This window comes from Dreissena polymorpha, chromosome 3 (assembly GCF_020536995.1).
Source record: "Dreissena polymorpha isolate Duluth1 chromosome 3, UMN_Dpol_1.0, whole genome shotgun sequence".
In the NCBI taxonomy this organism is placed as follows: domain Eukaryota; kingdom Metazoa; phylum Mollusca; class Bivalvia; order Myida; family Dreissenidae; genus Dreissena; species Dreissena polymorpha.
Window position 1 is genome coordinate 151,115,604 of NC_068357.1, and position 25,174 is coordinate 151,140,777.

Here is a 25,174-nt window from a genome sequence, read left to right on the forward strand (position 1 = left end):
TATGGATTCCACCATTTTTCGGTCTTTTAACTGGTAACGTCACCGGTCATATTATGACTGGTCCGTTCACCTGGCTACAGTTACCGGTCATTGATGGATTCAACAATCTACATGACTTTTTGTGTTTTTCAATACTGATATTCTACTGGCGACGGTTACCAAATCATGCTATATCTGTTATTTGTACTTCTATCTCAACCGGCTACATGCAGACTACTGGTCTTGCAGATAGATCGGCTGAAGTGGGCTCGGAGACTAGCATTGAGGTCGAACATTACTATTTGACCTCTATTATGTTCGAGATCCGAAGGATGAATTGATTTAACCGCCTTTACCTGTCGGCTACAGACTTTGCAGTCAGTGTCACGGAACAGTTGGGACACATTAATGACGCTAGCAGGATTAGCAAGACGACATTTGTATCGACTTCTGCTTTTCTATTGCTCCTACGGCGGTGCATATTTTCAAGCTACTGGAATCAACAAGAGTTCCGATACATAGGATTGCCTATCAGATTGACCGCATAGCGGCTACAGTCTTGTAGATGGCTTAGGACCTATTGAACTCAGATCTTAGATCCTAGGATCTGGAGGGACCTCATCTTAAAGTTATTCTTCTATTACACTTCTGGCCATAACAGGCCGTCTTCCTATAACTGGTCGTATTCCTTTCGGAATTCGTCCCGGTTAGGAGTCTTCAAGTAAATGGATTAATCAAGTCAGAATTTAAGACTTCCATGCATTCTACCGGCAAGCGTGGATCCCCTTAAGGTTACTCCTAGGGTTTTCACCTTTTTCTGCCATCACACCTCCGATTCCGGAGGTACCACTGACAATCATATTTCCGTACTTCGCAAATCGATGACTCCATGACCTGTATTATCCAGCATTTTAAAGGCGCCTGTTATTGGTTCAAGAAGAGGCTATATTCTGTAGATAGGTCATAAACTTATAAGTGTTAAACACTGTCCTATTCTACCAATTTTCAAGTGTGTTTGGAGTGGGAAAGTTCGGCTTGCCGTGGTTTCTTTGCCCACCCATCCTTGACAAATGGTTCCGGTCACCGGTCGGTTTTTACCGGTCCGGTCACCGGTCTTTCTGCTGAGAGGTCTTTTCTTACGTCCGTTTCAGCTTTATTTTTAAGTTAATTGTATTAATCTCGGGATTATTCAATGACACAGATTTCCATCTTTTTGTCATTATTTACCACTATTCAGTGGTGTCTAGACTAGAAGATTATCTTGGCAAGAATATAGTTTATTCTACCACAACCTTCCTTACATCTTATACAGATGTGAGCAGAGAAGGTTATGGACGATCACATAGAACAACGTATCTTGATTTTCTCAATGATGTGGTATCCTAATGAATATCACCTGCAAATCTACATCTTGAAAAGCGAAAATTCTTTTTAGCTGTTTTTCATTTACAACACATTTTCACGATTCCTTTGTGATGGTTTCAACTATCACACATCGGTCGTGGTTTACTTACAGACACGGAGGTGATCATATTATCACTCCTTGTAACTGGAAATCAGGAACTTATTCGTTCTTTGCAAGAACTACAAATTTTCTCTATCGTCTTACTCATACCAGGTCGTCTCAACGCCCTGTTGGACGTTTTGTCCTGTAGTTCTTTCTTTCGAATTATTTTTCTGTTGGGTTCAAATAATGTAATTGCGCATGCGCGGCAGTGAGTTTGCATAGCATATTGAAGAATGTTGTTTATCATCAAACGCTAGTAATTAGCGTTATGCGATCTTAGATCGCAGTATATACCGGTATGCTGAACAATGTCAATAATGCAGTTCACAGTGATTGATCCAGCAGGGTGTGCGATTGTTATACATTCGTCCATTGACTGGAATATCTTGCCTTCTTGGTGAGTTTTTGCAATAACTGAGTTTTTGCCATAATTTCATGCAATATACTTAATGAACCATGGGATTATGGTTCTACGACCTTTTAAGTCTCCTGTACACTTATTTCCAGGAAACTTCTTCACAGGTCAAATATCATATCTCAGAGAGACATATTTTTACTGATCCAAACATGTGCCACTACATGTCTGGCCATTATTTACTTTTAGTTACCTCTACAGAAAAATGTTTTTCTGATAGAGTTTCAATCCTTGTTACTTGTGCAAGGATAATTCCATCAGAACTGTATAAAGGTTCTATGGAAATTCATTTTTGACTGGGTATTCCAGAGCATAGTTATTACCTTAATCACTCTGCTTGATACATAGAGGTTTTTCTCATATTTTTCTTGATGGTAAGAAATTTGTTCTTTTCTTCATCAAAGGATAGAAATTATGCTTTCCTATACCTTGTTTTGTGTAAGTCATCGCAACTCTGTGCTGTCTTACATATTTTGGAACTGATCCAAACTATGGAACGTCAACACTATGTTTTTCGTTCCTTTACCTTCTTAAGCAGTTTTGACTTATTTAAATGTTGGGATGCTTAATGAGCTTCCTATGAACCTTTTTCATCAGGCTTATTAACAGTTCCAATATAATTTTATGACGGTTTTCCTTCTTATTATGGCTTTTACCATACCGAGAAGTGAAATTCGTGCTTTTTCTGTTGAATACGACCAATTCCAGTTGGATCTAATGTCGTTTTCACTTTGTTGTGTCAGCCAAGATTCCTTGCTTAATATCAAGTCCTCTATATGGCTTCTACCTTCAAGTTTCCAAGTTTTTCTTAAACTGGTAGTCATGAAGATGAGGATAAACTTCTATCGGCAATCAGGGCTTTGAAGTTCTATCTCAGCAGTGTAAGTCGGAAGTCCATTCGAGGTTCTCAAAAGACGCTCTTCATTTCCCCAAAAAAGGGGGGGGGGAGATGTGTCTGCGGCTTCTATTTCTCGGGGTTAGACCTCGACTAAGGAAAGTTACTCTTATCCTATCTAAGGATTCATTCCTTTTTAGGATCTGACCGCATGAATTAAGAGCTCTGTCTGTTTTGTGGGCATATATTAATCACACCCCACTTTTTGACGTGCTCTAAGCTGTTTTCTGGAGGAATCCGACCACCTTTGTCATCTTTTTATCTTAGTTTTCTGAAGTGCCAACAATACAATTTGTATATGTTTGGGCTTGTTGTGGTTTCACTAACGGTAGTGTCTTCTTTACGACTTAGACATATTACTCTGTCCGAGAAGTCATAATTAATACCGTTTTAACGAAGATTACTTGATAACCCTTGTTTAGGGTTTTGCTATAATTAGCTGATAACCCTGTTTATGGGTTCTACTGTGTTGGGAAAATATATACGAACCTTCCCACCGCAGCTGCAAAATCAGCATACGATAACAGGTCAGTATTTATGACATTAAAATTTTTTTTTAAATAAAATTCATTTTAATTATTAAATACTTACCTGTTATCGGTAAGTCCCACCTCCCACCCCGCTATTTGATTAATATTTTTGTATATATATTTTGAAAGAATATTGAGGGTTTGTTACCGATTTTTGGCTAGGTTGCATTGCACTATGTTTAACCTGGTCTGTATTACGGTATTGAGGTGGCGGATTCCCAGTTAAAATTCCGGATGAGTTATTTCCCCTTGGAAATTATAAGCATACAATAACAGGTAAATATTTAATAATTAAAATGAATTTTATTTTTAAATTTGTTTTAAGACTTCTTGTAGCAAGGGACATGCATTTTTATCCCCGCCGAAAAAAAAATCAGAGGGGATATAGTAATTGGTCCTGTCCGTCCGTCTGTCCGTCCGGCTGAAACTTTGTCCGGAGCATAACTCCAAATCTATTCAATGGTTTTACTTTAAACTTAGAATATAAACAGATGGCAACTAGGAGAAGTGCAGTGACCAAGAACCATAACTCTATCTACCTTAGTTTTTGAATTATCTCCCCTTTTATATAATTTTAAAGTAAATTTTTGTCCGGAGCATAACTCTAAATCTACTGAAGGGATTTACCTGAAACTTGAAATATAAACGGATGGCAAGTATGAAAAGTGCAGTGACTAAGAACCATAGCTCTATGTACCTTAGTATTTGAATTATCTCCCCTTTTATATAACTTTAAAGTAAAATTTGTCCGGAGCATAACTCCAAAATTTACTAAAGGGATTTACTTAAAACTTGAAATATAAACATATGGCAACTAGGAGAAGTGCAGTGACCAAGAACCATAACTCTATCTACCTTAGTTTTTGAATTATCTTCCCTTTTGTATAGTTTTAAAGTAAATTTTTGTCCGGAGCATAACTCTAAATCTACTGAAGAGATTTACTTGAAACTTGAAACTTAAACAGATGGCAAGTATGAGAAGTGCAGTGACTAAGAACCATAATTCTATCTACCTTAGTGTTTGAATTATATCCCTTTATTTAATTTCAAAGTAAATGTTTGTATGGAGCATAATGAATTATCTCCCTTTATTTGTTTTTACAAATATTATTCTACTCTAAAACAAATGTTGTCATACAAGCAAACACATTTCGGCGGGGATTTGGCACTACTGTGACAAGCTCTTGTCTTTATAAATTTGACTCCCTTGACTTTATTTACTTTCAAGTGGAGACAGCTAATAGCCTATTCTCACATGGCTTTTCAGTTGAGGCTTACAATAATGTGACAGCTGGCATCAATTCTTTTGCATCCTCTTATATGTCTTCCCAATGCCAGATGACGTTGTGCTATATAACCAGCTTTTGTCAATACTTTTGTTTCTACTTCTATGTTTTCCCTCCACCAGACTACAAATTGCTACCAAATGTAACAGCTTGCATCAATTACATTGTTTCACCCTCTATGTTTTCCTATCACCATATATGTTTATTCCATCTTCCACTATGTTTTCCCATCAAATGCTATGCTTATTCTATCACCTTCTTTGTTTTCCCATCAGTTTCTTTGTCTTGCCATCATCTTCCATGTTTTCCCAACACATATGTTTTCTTATCACCTTATATATTTTCCCATCTCCATGTATATTATCCCATTGCCAGTTTGCATCAATTCTATTCCGCAAACTTCTACCGGTATGTCTTCTTTTATTTCTTCCAATTGCCCAAATACATCATACTTCCAGTTGTAACTTATTGCATCAATTGTATTGTTTCACATTTTGTTTTCCCTTCACCATACGACATTTGTTACTAGACAAAAATGTACATTGGTCCAATACAATATTACAAATAGCTTTTTAAGATTTCCTGTATCAAAGAACAACTAATTGTCCCCTATAGGTGAAACCGGAGGGGACTTCTGGTTTGCGCTCTGTGTGTCAGTCTGTCCGTCAAACTTTTGAGGATCCTGCAATAACTTTAAAAGTTCTTCATATTTTTTCATGAAACTTGAAACATGGATAGATGGCAATATGGACATATGCAGGTCATTTTATTTTGTTCCTACGTCAAGAACCCTGGTTACTATGGAAACAAATAAAAATCAATCAATCTGTAAATGGTGGAGTTACACTGGTAGGGGACTTATATTTCTTGGCAATAGTCTTGTTATACATGTATTGTGATGAATTTGTATCCTTTGACTACCCTCTTTGTATTCCCATCATCTTCAGTGTTTTCCCATTCCCAGACAACGTCATCGTCATGCTACATGATGTAGCAGCTTGAATCAATTCTATTGTTTCTCATTACCAGATGACATAGTGATATCAGAAGAAGCAGTTTGCATCATTCTTTTCTTATACCGTCTATGTTTTCCCATAATGTTCTATGTTTTCACATCGCCAGATGACATCTAGCAACCAGACAAGAACAAATGGGACTCGACTTTGTTTTCTTTTGAGTGGATAAAGAAAGTAGCCTATTCATATGTAATAATCTTAGTTGATGCTTTAAAATGGTGTAACACCCTGCATCAATAATATGTTTTTCCATCACCTGCTATGTTTTCCCATCATGCTGTATGTTTTCCTATCCCTAGACAACATCTTGCAGCCAGACAAGAATGTAGATTAATCCATATTTATTGTAGCATTCATAGATTTCCTGTAGCAAGGCACATCATGTTAATTATTGGATAAATTTGTTTCTTTGACTGCCCTTTGTGTTTTCCCATCACTGTCTATGTTTTCCCTTTAACTTTCTATGTTTATACATCACCAGATGACATCACGCTGCCAGACGAGAATGAATGGGATGTTCACGTGACCTTCCTCAGCTCATCAACTGACTCTGTCATGCTTCGACTGGTCGGTGATAACTACAGCGACAAACTGGTCGCCTTCCAGTCTGTGCTGCAGGAGGCATTCAAAGACAGCTGTGAGGAAACACCATTGCAGGAGAACGTTACCTATGTCGCCCTTGACGACGACCTTTACCATAGGGTCAGGGTCATCTCTAAGGGAGAGCAGAAGGTGAGGATAATTTGAAACGATGATCAATTTTACTTGTAAGTTCAGGAATAGTAAGGAATTTTGTAATGATGACTTACAAGTTGATCAGGGTCATCTCCAAGGGAGAGAAAGAGGTGAGGATACCGTAATAACTCTAAAGTTTTTTGACACTTTAAAATGATTTTTTTTTTCGTGTCTGAAAATGTAGATACGAAAAATATTCAAAAATTACAGGTGTCCGAAAATTTAGAGAAAAAATCAAGATGTCAGAAAATTATAATTATAATAGAATAAATGCAATAAATCAATGTACAATAATTTTCTTGTGATTAACTCTTCTTTTTCTGCTTAAAAAATATAACTCTTGCCTGAAATGATATCGAACAAACAACTAAAAACAGAAAACATTCTGCCTCCTTAATAGGACGACACTGTTTCAAATGCTGTTGGTTGAATCCATTTTTTTCTACTGGTATATATAGTTATTAACCCAATTACGCTAGTGTAATGGTTGATTGCCCTCAGGCATGCATCTGCCAGGTTGTAGTCCCTTAATACTGTTGTAAAAATCCATGCTTCAAGTGTCACAAGAAAGGCCAAAACAGCCAGGGCTGAAGTCTGTAGAACAGCATGGTAAAATATACTGTCCGAAAATTAAGAGACATTAATTACGGACAAAAACCTGTATGTCCTAAAATTAAGAGTCACGAAAAATAATTATTGTTGATAAAAAAGAGGGTTTTCGAAAACTTGAGTAATTACGGTAATTGTTTTGTAGTTTAAGGAATTTTCTTGACTGTTTGATGTTCTGTTTATTATTTATATGGTATATCTGGACAAAGAGGGAAAGTAAAATTCTGTGAATATTGAATACCCTACTTTTTACTGTATTGAATGGCTTTGTTTTTTACTGTCTCTCTCATATACAAAATCATGACTTTAAAACGTGACAAAATCAAGTCATTGTTAATTGGGTATCAACTACATACAACACTTGGAGTTGTACCTCCAGTACATTGGCAACCAGAGGACAAGAAGAGAAAAGTTCCCTGTGATTCAGTCTTAAGTCTTTAATAACAGAGCATGGGTTTCAGAGATTACTGTTTTAAGAGAATGCATCCTCCAAAGGGATATGTAGTATACATGTTCCTGTTATTTCAGGTCTCCTGTTATTTCCTGGACAATGGTGATACAGATGATTTCCTACCTGAACAACTGCATGTACTGGATCCAAAAATCAACAAAATGTTGCCATATCAGGTAAAGTTTAATTTTCTTTACAAAAAATGAATAGATAGTGTGCCAACACTTAAAGAGAAGCGGTTATTTACTTAATTAATTGTTTACCTCATTTATGTGTATACTTCATTAAAAAATATTTGTATCTCAATAATACTGTATATTTTTTCAACCCATTATTTTAATGTCATAAATACTGACCTGTTATCGTATGCTTATTCTTTCCAAGGGGAAATAACTCATCCGGAATTTTAACTGGGAATCCGCCACCTCAATACCGTAATACAGGCCAGGTTAAACATAGTGCAATGCAACCTAGCCAATATCGGTAACCAACCCTCAATATTCTTTCCGGATCAACCAGGTGTATGCGTGTCTTTTACGGCTCTGAATTAAAATATTGTTTTTCACTTGGTTGATTGGGGTTTTGAATAGATAAATTTTTTTTTTTTTTTTTATTTCTCATTCGGATTAATTTGTGTGGATTTAATGGATTTTGTTTCATTTGTAAAAGGTAAGCCATGCTTGTTTTTATCGAACAATGGTTTATTTCTACCATGCTGGGTGTTTTCAGGCGCGAACGACCACGTGCAAAACGTGCTCTTCTAATACATTGCTAGAACGTGCAAAGCATGTTCTTCTAATGTGTTACGAGATCGTGCAAAGCGTGTTCTTCTATTGACAGATTGTTTATCATTTGCCATTGTGTGCAATAATGATTTTAACGTTCCGCATGACAATCTAATTGATCGTCATTTTATTTTTCATCTGTTTTGAATTAAACTTTTGTTTAATTTATGATCTACGGCAGTATTATTATAATTTTCATTATGGTCAAATAATGATTTAATGTGCCGTATGATAATCTGGTCTGTGACCAGTTTATGGTTGAATATGCTTTGCTCTTGTTTTTCATATATTCGACTACATGATGGTCGCAGAAACAAGAGTGGATAAATACCCGGTGACTTCGCAGATCATGGATGATAGTTGCAGTATCAGTCACCGGGTATCGGGCACGATCGCGACCGTACTATGCTAAGTCTCTTAGACAGTCGGTCAACATCAGACCATATGGCGACACCCGTCAGCCGGTCTTTGCCCGATGGCATTGGTCAAGGACATCGACCATTGCCGGACCATTTGGCATCCGCCATACGGTCATTATCCGGTGACATCACTGGTCATGATATGACCGGTACGTCACCGGGGACGTTGATCACGGACCATTGATCGATGTCTGACCGGCCGGTCCGGTCACCGGTCATGTCACCGGTCCGGTCATTGATCACCGGTCCGGTCACCGGTCATGTCACCGGTCCGGTCACCGGTCATGTCACCGGTCCGGTCACCGGTCCGGTCATTGATCACCGGTCATGTCACCGGTCATGTCACCGGTCCGGTCACCAGTCCGGTCCGGTCACCGGTCCGGTCACCAGTCCGGTCCGGTCACCGGTCATGTCACCGGTCATGTCACCGGTCCGGTCACCGGTCATGTCACCGGTCCGGTCATGTCACTGGTCCGGTCATGTCAACGGTCCGGTCCGGTCATTGATCACCGCTCCGGTCACCGGTCAACAGTCATCAGTTAGGCCTGCCACCGATAACACCAGTCACCGGTCAAGAAGAAGAACTCGGTCTTCTTCATTGAATTATTCTCCTATTCTTCGTTGAATACATCGTCTTCATCAAGGATTAGACATCGGACACGCTCTTCTTCGTCGAGCAGTTCTCATCGTCGCGGCTCTCGTAAGCGATCACGTCGTCACTCACGGAGATGTTATTCTAGAAGATCTCGGTCTCATCGCAGCCGATCCACATCTCGGCCGATCCAGATCTCGACATCACAGGAAACGAGGACGTCGTCAACCTTCACGTAGACATCAGCGGACTGCATTGAGCATCACTGGATAGTTATCGAACATACCTCTCCTTCATTGAGCAGTTCTCGGCGTTGATACGCTCGTAAGCGATCATGTCAATGCTCACGGAGACAATATTGTAGAAGACAATATTTCCAGCGTAGCCGAACAATATTTCGGCATCGAAGTTATATGGATGTCGCCACTTCTCACGTAGGCGTTAATGAACCTACTGGTCATATCGACGTTCTCCATTTTATTCCTTTAGGAATATCATGTCTCCATTCCACGTGTGATGATTCTTCATATGGCATCCACACATGTTGCAGTCACCGAGCCGTAGTTGTATACGAACACTAGTTCGTTTAACATTCAGGCTTCGGGATAAGCTGTTCTTTTCTCCACTACGACTACAAGGACACTTACAATGTATGCCTATTAATACTGATAATCTACCGTTGTTTTCCGGTTAACATTATCAGATGACTTCGTGGATGGTCATTCTTCTGCACCAGATATTTCCATTCTGACGCAGTTATATTATACCGGTCCCGATCACCGGACATCGGTCACCATTCATCGGTCATATCACCAATCACTGATCACCGGTCAGAATAAGTGATGTCTTATTGCCATCGGATTGGATTTTTTTGGCATGATCTTCTTTTCCGAGCAGAGCTTGACATTGATAACAGACCATATGGATTCCACCATTTTTCGGTCTTTAACTGGTAACGTCACCGGTCATATTATGACTGGTCCGTTCACCGGGCTACAGTTACCGGTCATTGACCGGTCCGGTTCGGTCACCACTTACCAATTACCGGTATTCCACTGTGTTTTCATCGGTCAATTTTTAGTATCACGGGTATCATCTACATTACATAGTTGTATACCCCTGGCTATGACTGTTTTGAATACTATATTTTATGGATTCAACAATCTACATGACTTTTTGTGTTTTTCAATACTGATGTTCTACTGGCGACGGTTACCAAATCATGCTATATCTGTTATTTGTACTTCTATCTCAACCGGCTACATGCAGACTACTGGTCTTGCAGATAGATCGGCTGAAGTGGGCTCGGAGACTAGCATTGAGGTCGAACATTACTATTTGACCTCTATTAATTTTATGTTCGAGACCCGAAGGATGAATTGTTTTAACCGCCTGTACCTGTCGGCTACAGACTTTGCAGTCAGTGTCACGGAACAGTTGGGACACATTAATGACGCTAGCAGGATTAGCAAGACGACATTTGTATCGACTTCTGCTTTTCTATTGCTCCTACGGCGGTGCATATTTTCAAGCTACTGGAATCAACAAGAGTTCCGATACATAGGATTGCCCATCAGATTGACCGCATAGCGGCTGCAGTCTTGTAGATGGCTTAGGACCTATTGAACTCAGATCTTAGATCCTAGGATCTGGAGGGACCTCATCTTAAAGTTATTCTTCTATTACACTTCTGGCCATAACAGGCCGTCTTCCTATAACTGGTCGTATTCCTTTCGGTATTCGTCCCGGTTAGAAGTCTTGAAGTAAATGGATTAATCAAGTCAGAATTTAAGACTTCCATGCATTCTACCGGCAAGCGTGGACCCGCTTAAGGTTACCCCTAGGGTTTTCACCTTTTTCTGCCATCACACCTCCGATTCCGGAGGTACCACTATCAATCATATTTCCGTACTTCGCAAATCGATGACTTCGCGACCTGTATTATCCAGGATTTTAAAGGCGCCTGTTATTGGTTCAAGAAGAGGCTATATTCTGTAGATAGGTCATAAACTTATAAGTGTTAAACACTGTCCTATTCTACCAATTTTCAAGTGTGTTTGGAGTGGGAAAGTTCGGCTTGCCGTGGTTTCTTTGCCCACCCATCCTTGACAAATGGTTCCGGTCACCGGTCGGTATTTACCGGTCCGGTCACCGGTCCTTCTGCTGAGACGTCTTTTCTTACGTTCGTTTCAGCTTTATTTTTAAGATAATTGTATTCATCTCGGGATTATTTAATGACACAGATTTCCATCTTTTTGTCATTATTTACCACTATTCAGTGGTGTCTAGACTAGAAGATTATCTTGGCAAAAATATAGTTTATTCTACCACAACCTTACTTACATCGTATACAGATGTGAGCAGATAAGGTTATGGACGATCACATAGAACAACGTATCTTGATTTTCTCAATTATGTGGTATCCTAATGAATATCACCTGCAAATCTACATCTTGAAAAGCGAAAATTCTTTTTAGCTGTTTTTCATTTACAACACATTTTCACGATTCCTTTGTGATGGTTTCAACTATCACACATCGGTCGTGGTTTACTTACAGACACGGAGGTGATCATATTATCACTCCTTGTAACTGGAAATCAGGAACTTATTCGTTCTTTGCAAGAACAACACATTTTCTCTATCGTCTTTCTCATACCAGTTCGTCTCAACGCCCTGTTGGACGTTTTGTCCTGCAGTTCTTTCTTTCGAATTATTTTTCCGTTGGGTTGAATAATGTAATTGCGCATGCGCGGCAGTGAAGTTGCAGACGAGTTGCATGGTGTACATAGTATATCAAAGAATGTTGTTTATCATCAAACGCTAGTTATTAGCGTTATGCGATCGTATATCGCAGTGTATACCGGTATGCTGAACAACGTCAACAATGCAGTTCACAGAAATCGATCCAGCAGGGTGTGCGATTGTTATACATTCGTCCATTGACATAAACTGGAATATCTTGCCTTCTTGGTGAGTTTTTGCAATAACTGAGTTTTTGCCATAATTTCATGAAATATACTTAATGAACCATGGGATTATGGTTCTACGACCTTTAAAGTCTCCTGTACAATTATTTTCAGGAAACTTCTTCACAGGTCAAATATCATATCTCACTGAGACATATTTTTACTGATCCAAACATGTGCCACTTCATGTCTGGCCATTAATAACTTTAAGTTATCTCTACAGAAGAACGTTTTTCTGTTAGAGTTTCAATCCTTGTTACTTGTGCAAGGATAATTCCATCAGAACTGTATAAAGGTTCTATGGAAATTCATTTTTTACTGGGTAATTGAGAGCATAGTTATTACCTTAATCACTCTGCTAGATACATAGAGGTTTTTCTCATCTTTTTCTTGATGATAAGAAATTTGTTCTTTTCTTCATCAAAGGATAGAGATTATGCTTTCGTATACCTTGTTTTGTGTAAGTCATCGCAACTCTGTGCTGTCTTACCTATTTTGGAACTGATCCAAACTATGGAATGTCAACACTATGTTTTTCGTTCCTTTACCTTCTTAAGCGGTTTTGACTTGTGTAACATGTTGGGATGCTTAATGAGCTCCCTATGAACCTTTTTCATCAGGCTTATAAACAGTTCCAATATAATTTTAAGACGGTTTTCCTTCTTATTATGGCTTTTACCATACGGAGAAGTGAAATTCATGCTTTTTTCTGTTGAATACGACCAATTTCAGTTGGATCTATTGTCATTTTCACTTTGTTGTGTCAGCCAGGATTCCTTGCTTAATATCAAGTCCTCTATATGGCTTCTACCTTCAAGTTTCCAAGTTTTCTTAAACTGGTAGTCATGAAGATGAGGATAAACTTCTTTGGGAAATCAGGGCTTTGAAGTTCTATCTCAGCAGTGTTAGTCAGAAGTCCATTCGAGGTTCTCAAAGACACTCTTCATTTCCCCCAAAAAAGGGGGGGGGGGAGATGTGTCTGCGGCTTCTATTTCTCGGGGTTAGACCTCGACTAAGGAAAGTTAATCTTATCCTATCTAAGGATTCATTCCTTTTTAGGATCTGACCGCATGAATTAAGAGCTCTGTCTGTTTTGTGGGCATATATTAATCACACCCCACTTTTTGACGTGCTCTAAGCTGTTTACTGGAGGAATCCGACCACCTTGTCATCTTTTTATCTTCATTTTCTGAAGTGCCAACAATACAATTTGTATACGTTTGGGCTTGTTGTGGTTTCACTAACGGTAGTGTCTTCTTTACGACATAGACATATTACTCTGTCCGAGAAGTCATAATTAATACCGTTTTAACGAAGATTACTTGATATCATTAGCTGATAACCCTGTTTATGGGTTCTACTGTGTTGGGAAAATATATACGAACCTTCCCACCGCAGCTGCAAAATCAGCATACGATAACAGGTCAGTATTTATGACATTAAAACAAATTTTTTAAATAAAATTCATTTTAATTATTAAATACTTACCTGTTATCGGTAAGTCCCACCTCCCACCCCGCTATTCGATTAATATTTTTGTATATATATTGAAAGAATATTGAGGGTTGGTTACCGATTTTTGGCTAGGTTGCATTGCACTATGTTTAACCTGGCCTGTATTACGGTATTGTGGTGGCGGATTCCCAGTTAAAATTCCGGATGAGTTATTTCCCCTTGGAAAGTATAAGCATACGATAACAGGTAAGTATTTAATAATTAAAATGAATTTTATTTAAAAAAATTGTTTTAATTCTAAATCCTAGAAAACTTGAATTTTCAAAATATATGTGTAACTCTTAGATATACACTATTTTACCACCCTCAGTTATGTGTAACTCCTAGATATACACCATTTCACATCCCTCCGTATATGTGTAACTCTTAGATATACACTATTTTACCACCCTCAGTAATGTATTACTCCTAGATATGCACTTTTTCACAACCCTCAGTTATGTGTAACTCCTAGATATGCACTTTTTTAACAAACCTCAGCATATGTGAAACTCCAAGTTATGCACTATTTCACAACCCGTATTTATGTGTAACTCCTAGATATACACTATTTCACAATCCTCAGTATGTAGGTAACTCCGAGATATGCACAAATCTCAATATATGTTAGGGTCTAGATATGCACTATTTCCCACATTAAGGTATACGTAACTCCTTGATATATACTATTACTTAATCCTCAATATATTTTAGCAGCGCTTTGGGAAAACTTGGCTGAATGAATGTGCCTAACGTACTGTCCCACACAGGCTTGTGCACTGTGCAGTCCGCACAGGCTAATCAGGGACGACACTCTCCTCTTTAATGGTAGTTTTTTTCAACGGAATTTTTTTTCTCCGTTATGGCAGAAAGTGTCATCCCACATTTAAGCTTGTGCAGACTGGACAGCCTAATCTGGGGCGACACTTTACCCACATGCATTAAGTTCAGTTTTCCCAGAATGAGGCTCATATGTCTCTAATCCCCTCTTCCAGGCAGTAGAAGTACGTCTGTACGGCCTAGATGACGTGTGCACCAACATTACTACCCTCGATAGTCTGGTGGAATTGGCCATAGGGAAGACCCTTGTAGCTGAAGTCATTGAACGGTATGGAAAAGTAGCCTATTTTGTCTGTATTAGTTATCTATCTTAAACTGTATTGATCCTATTTACCTTTGTCTTTCAGTGTACTAGAATCTTTGTGAAGGATGTATTCTTTAACATGTAACATTTAACAAAAAAAGGCTTAAACATTTTGATTTGGACGTGTTATTTTAATGGACAATAAATGAACAGGCGAGATTTGATTTTCATTGACTAATTTATTAATGAGCTTTGATTTTTATTCACATTGGATTTATAGTCAAGCTTTGATTTTCATAGACATTCCATTATCATGTGATATTGGATTTTCATGGAATTTTTATTAATCTGTGAACTTTGATTTTGATTTCTATTGGATTAACATGTGAGCTTGATTTTCATTGACATAAAATTTACATTTTAGCTTTGATATTCATAAATATTCTATACACATATGAGCTATGATTTTCGTTTAGATTTGAGCTTTGATTTTTATTGACATTCTGTTTATACCTCCATTACTGGTAATGGGGGCTATATAGGAGTCACTTTGTCTGTCGGTCCATCGGTCGGTCTGTCCCGAAATTTCATCTGATCTTCACCAAACTTGGTCACAAGTTGTATCTAGTTAAATGTTGGCTTTGACTTTCATTGACATTGCATTTAAATGCAAGGTTTGATTTTCATTAAGATTGGATTTAAATGAGAGCTTTAATTTCAATTGTAATTGGATTAACTGCAAGCTTTGATTTTAATTGGCATTTGATTTGAGCTTTTGACAAATGTAATCCATTAAATGTTTTAGTACTCAGTGTGTAGAAAATATTTTCTCCATTTTAGAGACGAAATTCCCTCTGTAGTCCTGTATGATACCTCAGGGGATGTTGATATAAACATCAATGAAACCATTTTGCGCACTATCGAATCTGAAGGAGGCGGTATCGATACTCCAAGGACAGTTTCTCCAAGTCCAAAGAACTCTGCAACTGCTACACCCACTAGCGTGCTCTCTCCTGTTCCAAATATAGACACAAAAATTGATGAATCCAAGAACCGTAACCCTGCCATAAATGATGTTGCAAGTGCAAAGTCTGTTCAGAAATTGACTGTGAATGCTCAAGATATAAAATCCTTGGACAGTGATATAAAAAGTTTGAGATTAGCAAATGGGAGCATGGATCAAGAAAATAACAATTTACAGCAGCCCAGTGAAAATTTGAAGAGGGCTATTACAAAAAATCCAGCCAAGATGGATCAAAGTGAACTTAAACAGTTTAAAATGCCAGATGTTGGGGAATATTTTGATGTTCACATCAACTTTGTGAATGACCCTCACAATTTTGTAGTAAGTAAAGCCTTGTTTTGATCAATGTCTTTTTGTTTATAAGGTATTAATGTTTGGAGTTAAAGATGCTTTTTATGCCCCCTAAAGAGGGCATATAGTGATCGCACTGTCCGTCTGTCAAACTATGCGTTTAGGTTTCGAAAAATGCTCATAACTTCTATGTCGCTTCAGATGTAACATTCATATTTGGTATGCATGTGTATATGGACAAGACCTTTCCATACGCACACAAATTTTGACCCCTTCGACCTTTACCTTGAACTTAGGGTCCGCGTTTAGGTTTCAAAATATGCGTTTAGGTTTTGAAAAATGCTTATAACTAATATCAAAGCGTTTACCGGGGGCATAAGTCATCCTATGGAGACAGCTCTTGTTCCATTATACATGTAATTGTTATGTCTATTTTTTGAGACATGATTATATTTGCATTACTCATATGCATACACCTAAGTATCTGAGCTAACTTATATTAATAATGAAAACAAAAATTTGATTGTGGTAATTTAATGAAGATCACAAGGTTAATTTTAAACCAAAGATTCCAGTGTTTTTTTTCACCTATAAAGGAATGGTGGCGGGGCCCGTCCAAAGGGGAAAAAAGCGTCGTTTTTTAGGAAAAGGGGAAAATTAAGAAGTCATTCTTTTATATGTAATGATATTTATTATATGAATACACATGTATGTATGAGTGTAATATTCACAGCTGAATGTCTCTGTTCTTTTTCTTAAATATATATCAATGATTTGTTCAACATTAGTTTCAGTCAGTTCAGCTGTCATGCACAGTATCAGTTTTCCAAGCCAATTAGAGTCTAATTGGGATTTTTTAACTCAATAAAATGGCAATTTTGAGCATTTTTTATCAATAAAATGGGCCAAATAGGAATGTTTTTATCAACAAATATTGACACAATATAGATACATAAGGCCTTTTCTTGGCCATTTTGGAAAAAAAATTAATTCATGAAGTCCACTGATTTGGGAAAACCTAATTTAATTTAACTCTTTATAATAATAAAAAATCATATTAATTATAGTTAAATACCTTGTTAGATGTTTATAAAATGAATTTGAGATATGTCTATCATGAGGCAGTTGTTTAAAAAAAAAAAATAAAAAAATAAAAAAATTTAATTTTTATTTTTGAGGCGATTAAAAAAAAATGGGGGAAAATATATACTATTTTTGGAGGGGAATGGGGCCGAATATCGGCCCCGAAATTGCCATATAGAAACACTGGATTCTGTAATAAGAAGGATGCGTTTGTTGTCTTTACGAAGAAAATAAAGTTAAATAATTAATTGATTTTGTTTTGCTTACCTGATTGCTTAGGTGAGCTTTTCTGACCGGTCTTTGTCCGTCCGTCCGTCCGTTAACATTTGCTCGTAAACACTCTAGAGGCCACATTTGTTGTCCCATCTTCATGAAACTTGGTCAGAAGCTTTGCCCCAATAAAATTTCGGCCGAGTTCAAAACTGAGTTGTGCCGGGTCAAAAACTAGGTCACTAGGTAAAAAAAAAGAAAAACCTTGTAAACACTGTAGAACTCACATTTTATGTTCAATCTTCGTGTAACTTTGTCAAAATGTTTGTCTTAATGATATCTTGATTGAGTTCAAAAGTGGTTCCGGTCTGTTGAAAAACATGGCCGCCAGTGGGCGGGGCAGTTGGCTATAGAGAAACCTTGTAAACACTGTAGAAGTCACAATTTTTGCCCAATCATCATGAAAGGTGGTCAAAACATTGATTTAATTGATATCTCGGACGAGTTTGAAAATGGTCCAGATCGGTGAAAAAACATGGCCGCCAGTGGGCGGGGCATTTTTCTCTATATGTATAATAGTGGCAGTTTTCCCTATTTGGCTATTGAGAAACCTTGTAAACACTCTAGAAGTCACAATTTTTGTCCAATCATCATGAAAGTTGGTCAAAACATTGGTTTTATTGATATCTCGGACGAGTTCGAAAATAGTCCAGATCGGTGAAAAAACATGGCCGCCAGTGGGCGGGGCATTTTTTTTTATATGTATATAGTGGCAGTTTTCCCTAAAGGCTATTTGGCTATAGAGAAACCTTGTAAACACTCTAGAAGTCACAATTTTTGCCCAATCATCATGAAAGTTGGTCAAAACATTGGTTTAATTGATATCTTGGATGAGTTTGACAATGGTTAGGATCGGTGAAAAACATGGCCGCCAGTGGGTGGGGCATTTTTCTCTATATGTATATAGTGAAAACATCTGAACACTCTAGAAGTCACATTTTTGGCCCAATTTTCATGAAATTTGGTCAGAACATTTGTTTCTTTGATACGAGAGTTGAGTTTAAAAATGGTTTCGGTCAAACCTTGTGATCGAACACTATGGAAGTCACATTTTTATGCTCCCCTTCGAAGAAGAGGGGGTATATTGTTTTGCTCATGTCGGTCCGTATGTCTGTCCACCAGATGGTTTCCGAATGATAAGTCAAGAACGCTTAGGCCTAGGATCATGAAACTTCATAGGTACATTGATCATGACTTGCAGATGACCCCTATTGATTTTGAGGTCACTAGGTCAAAGGTCAAGGTCACGGTGACCCAAAATAGTAAAATGGTTTCCGGATGATAACTCAAGAACGCTTACGCATAGGATCATGAAACTTCATAGGTACATTGATCATGACTTGCAGATGACCCCTATTGATTTTGAGGTCATTAGGTCAAAGGTCAAGGTCACGGTGACCCGAAATAGTATAATGGTTTCTCGATGATAACTCAAGAACGCTTATGCCTAGGGTCATGAAACTTCATAGGTACATTGATCGTGACTCACAGATGACCCCTATTGATTTTCAGGTCACTAGATCAAAGGTCAAGGTCAGGGTGACCCGAAACAGTAAAACGGTTTCCAGATGAAAGCTTAAGAAAGCTTATGCCTAAGATCATGAAAGTTCATAGGTACATATATCATGACTTGCAGATGACCCCTATTGATTTTCAGGTCACTAGGTCAAGGGTCAAGGTGACCCGAAATAGTAAAATGGTTTCTGGATGATAACTCAAGAAAGCTTATGCTTAGTATCATGAAACTTCATAGGTACATTGATCATGTCTTGCAGATGACCCCTATTGATTTTCAGGTCACTAGGTCAAAGGTCAAGGTCACGGTGACTCAACTTAGAAAAATGGTTTCCGGATGATAACTCAAGAACGCTTATGCCTTTTGGCCCAAATTTCATGAAATTTGGTCAGAACGTTTGTTTCCTTGATATGAGAGTTGAGTTCGAAAATGGTTCCGGTTAGTTCAATATCATGGCTGCCGGGGGGGGGGGAGGGGGCAGTTTTCCCTATTTGGCTATAGAGAAACCTTATAAACACTCTAGAAGTCATAATTTTTGCCCAATCATCATAAAAGTTGGTCAAAACATTGGTTTTATTGATATCTCGGACGAGTTTGAAAATGGTCCAGATCGGTGAAAAAACATGGCCGCCAGTGGGCGGGGCATTTTTCTCTATATGTATATAGTGAAAACATGTGAACACTCTAGAAGTCACATTTTTGGACCAATTTTCATGAAATTTGGTCAGAACATATGTTTCCTTGATATGAGAGTTGAGTTCCGAAATGGTTCCGGTCAGTTGAATAACATGGCTGCCGGGGGGGGGTAGTTTTCCTTATTTGGCTATAGAGAAAGAAACCTTGTAAACACTCTAGAAGTCAAAATTTTTTGCCCAATCATCATGAAAGTTGGTCAAAACATTGGTTTTATTGATATCTCGGACGAGTTCGAAAATGGTTTAGATCGGTGAAAAAACATGGCTGCCAGTGGGCGGGGCATTTTTCTTTATATGTATATAGTGAAAACATGTGAATACTCTAGAAGTCACATTTTGGCCCAATTTTCATGAAATTTGGTCAGAAAATTTGTTTCTTTGATATGAGAGTTGAGTTTGAAAATGGTTCCGGTCAGTTGAATAACATGGCCGGCCGGGGGGTGGGGCAGTTTTCTTATATTTATTTAAAAGCTTGTGAACACTCTAGAAGTCACATTTTTTGCCCAATCATCATGAAATTTGGGGAAAAGATTGGTTTTTATATATATCACATAATTACTGCCATAATTATTGCCCTTAGATTGTCCAAATTTTCATTATATTATACAAAATCCTTGTAAACACTCTAGAGGTCACAATTTTGTTTCAGATTTTATGAATCTTGGTCATAATATTGATTTTTGTAAGCAAAGTTTGATGTTTGGTAATGGGGGTCAACTCAAAATATAGGCCACCAGGTCAAATCTTACAAAAACAAAATCACTCCATATGCCAGAGTTTTGGTTCAATAATGATGAAACTTGACCAGGATGTTTGTCTGGATAATATCTAGGTCAAATTTGATGTTTGGTAAAGATTGAATGAACCGACTTCTCTCAGGTGAGCGAACTAGGGCCATCTTGGCCCTCTTGTTTCCATAAAGTTTTATTTTTTGACTTTCACATAATTTATTACCTAATTTTTCATTACCTTAAAGTGTTTATTTAACATATATTTCAGTGTATACCATACAATGAAATGGGCAGACTCAATAAGTTGCTGGTAGATATGCTGAAGTTTTATCCAGAGTATAATGCTGCCCAGGTAAGTCAGAATTGGGACTCTATTAAGATTGGATTCATATTAAAATCCAGAATGTTGTCTGAATATTTTAATATTCCATTACTGTTACTGATATGGTTCTTCTGCAGAAAAAATACAGCAGTTTTCATGTGTTTAGCAGAAAAAGTTTGTTTGACTAAGGATTAATATTTAAATGCTCATTAAAATTTATGGATTAATATTTAAAGGCCCAGTAAAATCGAAAAGATTGATGTCCTCTTTTGTAAACTTTCAAAAATGACCATGATATCTGATTCCTGTATCATTGATTAATATCTTAGCCGTGGTCTTGACTTAGATATTCATTTACATGACCTTAAAATGACAGTGATATTCAGTGACACGACTTTGAAATTACTTAGACTTAGGTATTCATTGACATGACCTTGGCTAAATAGATATGCATAGATATGACCTTAACCTGACCTTGACTTAGGTATTCTTATACATGGTTTTGACATACCACTTATAATGTATATACATTCCACTCAAGATTATTTCATGTTAAGGCATTCAACTTGTATCCTTGAGTTAATTTGACTATTTTTGTGTAAACTTAAACTGAGAGATATAAATACAATACATCTTAAAAGTGTTTGATAGATTGCAAAATGTTCTCGTTCATATTCATAGCTCAGTAGAGATGAAATCCAAGTTGGTAAGGTGTATGCTGGTGTGATTGACAAGATATGGTACCGTGTGAGAGCTGCAAGAATTCTAGGGGAAGATCTAGTAAGTTTTTGAAGGGTTGCTAAGATTTAAAAAAAAAAATAAAAAAAAATACTTTTTTGTTCTTTTTTTTAGTTATGGCATAAATATCAGTTAAGTATTTGATTGCTAAAATGTTCTACTTTGAGTCTGATAAAAAGTTTTCAATCTGAATATAGGAGGTCTGTCAAATTAGTTATTTGTATTTATAGAGCTTTAGCCATAGAGAAATATGTTGTCAACAGCAATAATTATTTTTTTCATTTACATAGATTGTTATTTTATGTTTGAAATTTAATGACATGCATGTATTTCTTAGGGATTTAAGGTTAAGAACAACCTGCTGGGTTAAGAACAACCTTCTGTAAAATGAATAATTAGAGGGTAAATTTAGTTTCTCAGCATTTTTTTCTGTTTAATTTACTCTGATGAAGGTGGTTATTTTGACAATTCCAAATACAGGAATGTGTTCATGTTTGCTTTCAATTAAATAAAAGCAAATAAACACTCAAAATCAACGAATATTTTGTACGATATTTCAAAAAATATAATTAACCCATAAACATCAATGTCCCGTATCACAATAGCCAAAATTTTAATGCTAGATATGGCAACATAGATTTAACAAAATGTTTGTTTCTATGTTTTTGTGTCCCAATATATTCCATGCTAATTTCCAGCTACGATATGCAAACATTTACCATGGAACGAGAGATTGGCTTTGGGCAACTTCAGAAGCACAAGTTCTCATGAATATATCGTTCTTCTGACTCTGCTCTAAGCCAGTCTTGCGTTCTCTTGTGAATGTATCTGGGTATTTACTTTAAGTCTCATTCAGACAAAACAGGGCTTAATGCATCAAGAGTTGTCCCTAATAAGCATATGGAGTCCCTACATGTTGATCAGGGATGGCACTTTCTGCTCTTATGGAATTTGTCATTTTATTTAAAGGAAGTCTTTTCTAAGCAAAAATCCTGACAGCACAGGCTAATCTGGGACAACATTTTACGCATATGCATACAAGTCCAGTCTTCAATTGAAATTCCAGGTGTCCGTGTACAAAGTGGACATTGGTGAGCATGCAGCCATCTCAGTATCTAGCCTCAAGCCACTGTTGCCCCAGTATACGGCTCTACCCATGATGGCCCTGAATGCCCGCCTTGGCAGTATGTACAGTTGCTTGGCATCACTGATCTTTACATTTGTGTTCATAGGTTTTTTTATATAGCTACTCATTTTAAATCCTGGTATTTTTTAAATTTGCATATATTTCTTTTTTCTGTGACGAAAGGGTTGATTTATTTTGCAACTTAACAAATACATTTTGATAAAAATAAGTAGGCTATTATATACAGTTGTCTTGTGTTACTAAGCAGTTAGAAAAAAACTGACATGAATTCCTGTAAAGTTCTGTGTTTTATGTAACCTCAGTTGTAATCTATCAGCAATATTATACTGATACTGTATTAATCAGAACATGTGATAAATGTATCTCAGGCATACAGTCTTCCACCCACAACTGGCTTGAAGCTGCCAAGTACAAGTTTATTGAGCTAGCGCAGGGACATGACCTTGTAGCGTTAGTACGGGGTTTAGACTCTGCCTCTGGAATCGCTGATTTGCGTCTAATCGATACCTCAAGTGAAAAGTTTGACATTTGTATTGACGAGGTGCTTGTTCGATTTGGCTACGCAACTTTGGTTTGATGTGGGCCTCAAAGTTAGACAGATGTGTCTTTCATGTAGATTTGTTGGCATCATTCTGAAATGAACTGTTAAAAGTCCATAAACACTCAAAATCAATGAATATTTTGTACAAGATTTTGAAAAAACAAGTTAACACATAACAAATCAATGTTCCTTATAACAATAGCAAACATTTTAACGTTAAATAGGGTCTTGTAACATTGATTTAACGCGATACAAAATGCTGGTTTTTATTTTTTTGTGTCACAATATATTAATTAACGGCTACGATATTCGAACATTTATGAGTGAACGCAAGATTGGCTAAGCAAGAATGACGTAGTTCTCATGAATATGTCGTGTTTGCTTGTAAATGTTCGGATATTGTGCAGGGAAATTAACATGGAATATATTGTCGCACAAAAAATAAAAACAAGCATTTTGTATCTCGTTAACTCTATGTTACTAGACCACCACAAGCTTTGAAATTTTGGCTATGGATTTACTTTATTTTACAAAATATTTTGCGAAATATTTGTTTATCTTGAGTATTTATGTTACTTTAAGCCCGAGTAAAGTTTTAAGAGCATTATTTCAATGAAGTATATTGGTATTGTTCGTTTGTACAACAATTATGACGATCTTGTTTTATTCAATTAATCGAACTTTTGTTGAAATGTTGTCTCTAAGTGTAAGTTGTTAAATTATCTGAAAACCTCAAAATTATAACCTTGTTAATGTTTTGTTCTTTATGTGTTTGTTATGCCATTCGTTTAAGGCTTCGGACCAAGTACTTTTTTTATATATTGACAGTGTGTGATAAGTATATTAGACAGTTGTTTTAAAAGTCTGTTGTGTGTTTCTGTGCTAAAAGAAATTAACACATTGTAATCGTGTCATTATAATTCAAAGTGCTGCCTTTTTGGTTAGAAGATGATTTTATCGACTTGTATGTATGAGAATCGTTAACAATAATGGAGATGTTTTTTAATTATAAATTCATACACTGAAAAGCACACTACTTAAATACTTGTACACGTTGAAAATAGAGTGTAACGTTAAATAGTGTAATACATCCTCAGAGGATGTAACCTAAACAACTAGAAGATAGTGGTTATGTACTTAATACTAGTGCGTGACACAAACGGATAAGTTTGAATAAAATATGACATACTTAAGAGATTTTTTTGCGAAATGTTTGTTTAGAATAATCAAGGTTTCCAATGTACTGCAAATGCATGTTTTCAGGGCTTTAATAATGTGTAGTAGCAATCAAATATTTGTAAGTTGTTATTATACCATAACACAAAAAAGAGAGTTTATTTCTTGTCAGAATGTTATAAAATAGTATTGACAATTTTCCGAGACCCTCTGAACACATGTAGTTTGAATGCTACTATTTAGACTTTTAAATACTGTGTCAATTCATAGTGAAATGATTTTTCTAATATGGAAAATTTTGACAATCAGATAATTTTGTTGTTGTTGTTGAAAGGTCACTTAAAGGCATTTCTTTAGTAAATGCATGTGACTACCTCAAAGAAGGGACTTTCTTATAGTTGTTCTTAGAAAATTGTTAATGCCTAGTTTCACCTATCATTGACGAAATCATGACAAATAATGTGTAATACACAGTTACACATGTATACAATGCCAAGTTAATGTTTCATGATACTAATCTGTATAAATGTATGTACCTTCTTTATTATTTCATTAAAGCTTATTTACTACAGTGTTTGCAATTAAGTCCATCATGTTTTATCATTTCTGTTGTTATTTGTTGCAGTTGTATTGTGCACATAAATTGTCATACAACTAATAATGTGTTTGTTAATCTCAACTTCAAGGCAATACATTAAAATCTGGGTTAATAATTAACGACTGTTTTTAAGTGCAACTTTTCAAAAAAAGAAAGTTAAGCTATTCAACTGGCGCTGGGGTTGATGTCAGCATCTGGGATTTGTTGAAGTTTTTTTGGTAGGCTGGTTTCTCAGGAATGGCTTAAGGGATTTCAAACTTAAACGTACATTTCTCATA

The 25,174-nt window shown here is 36.8% G+C and overlaps 1 protein-coding gene across 8 annotated transcripts in view; it reads left to right on the forward strand.

Moving 5' to 3' along the window:
• The window catches only part of LOC127871970 (tudor domain-containing protein 7-like), a 107,864-nt gene extending 82,995 nt beyond the window's left edge, over positions 1-24,869 (forward strand). For all 8 annotated transcript variants that reach the window (XM_052415272.1, XM_052415271.1, XM_052415275.1 and 5 more), the window contains 8 exons: positions 6,110-6,360; positions 7,501-7,599; positions 14,676-14,788; positions 15,605-16,109; positions 20,643-20,726; positions 21,378-21,476; positions 22,501-22,618; positions 22,950-24,869. In XM_052415272.1, the coding sequence (XP_052271232.1) occupies positions 6,110-6,360; positions 7,501-7,599; positions 14,676-14,788; positions 15,605-16,109; positions 20,643-20,726; positions 21,378-21,476; positions 22,501-22,618; positions 22,950-23,158 (1,478 nt within the window). In that variant the 3' untranslated portion in view covers positions 23,159-24,869. The remainder of the gene's footprint in view (positions 1-6,109; positions 6,361-7,500; positions 7,600-14,675; positions 14,789-15,604; positions 16,110-20,642; positions 20,727-21,377; positions 21,477-22,500; positions 22,619-22,949) is intronic.
• Positions 24,870-25,174: the final 305 nt, after the last annotated feature.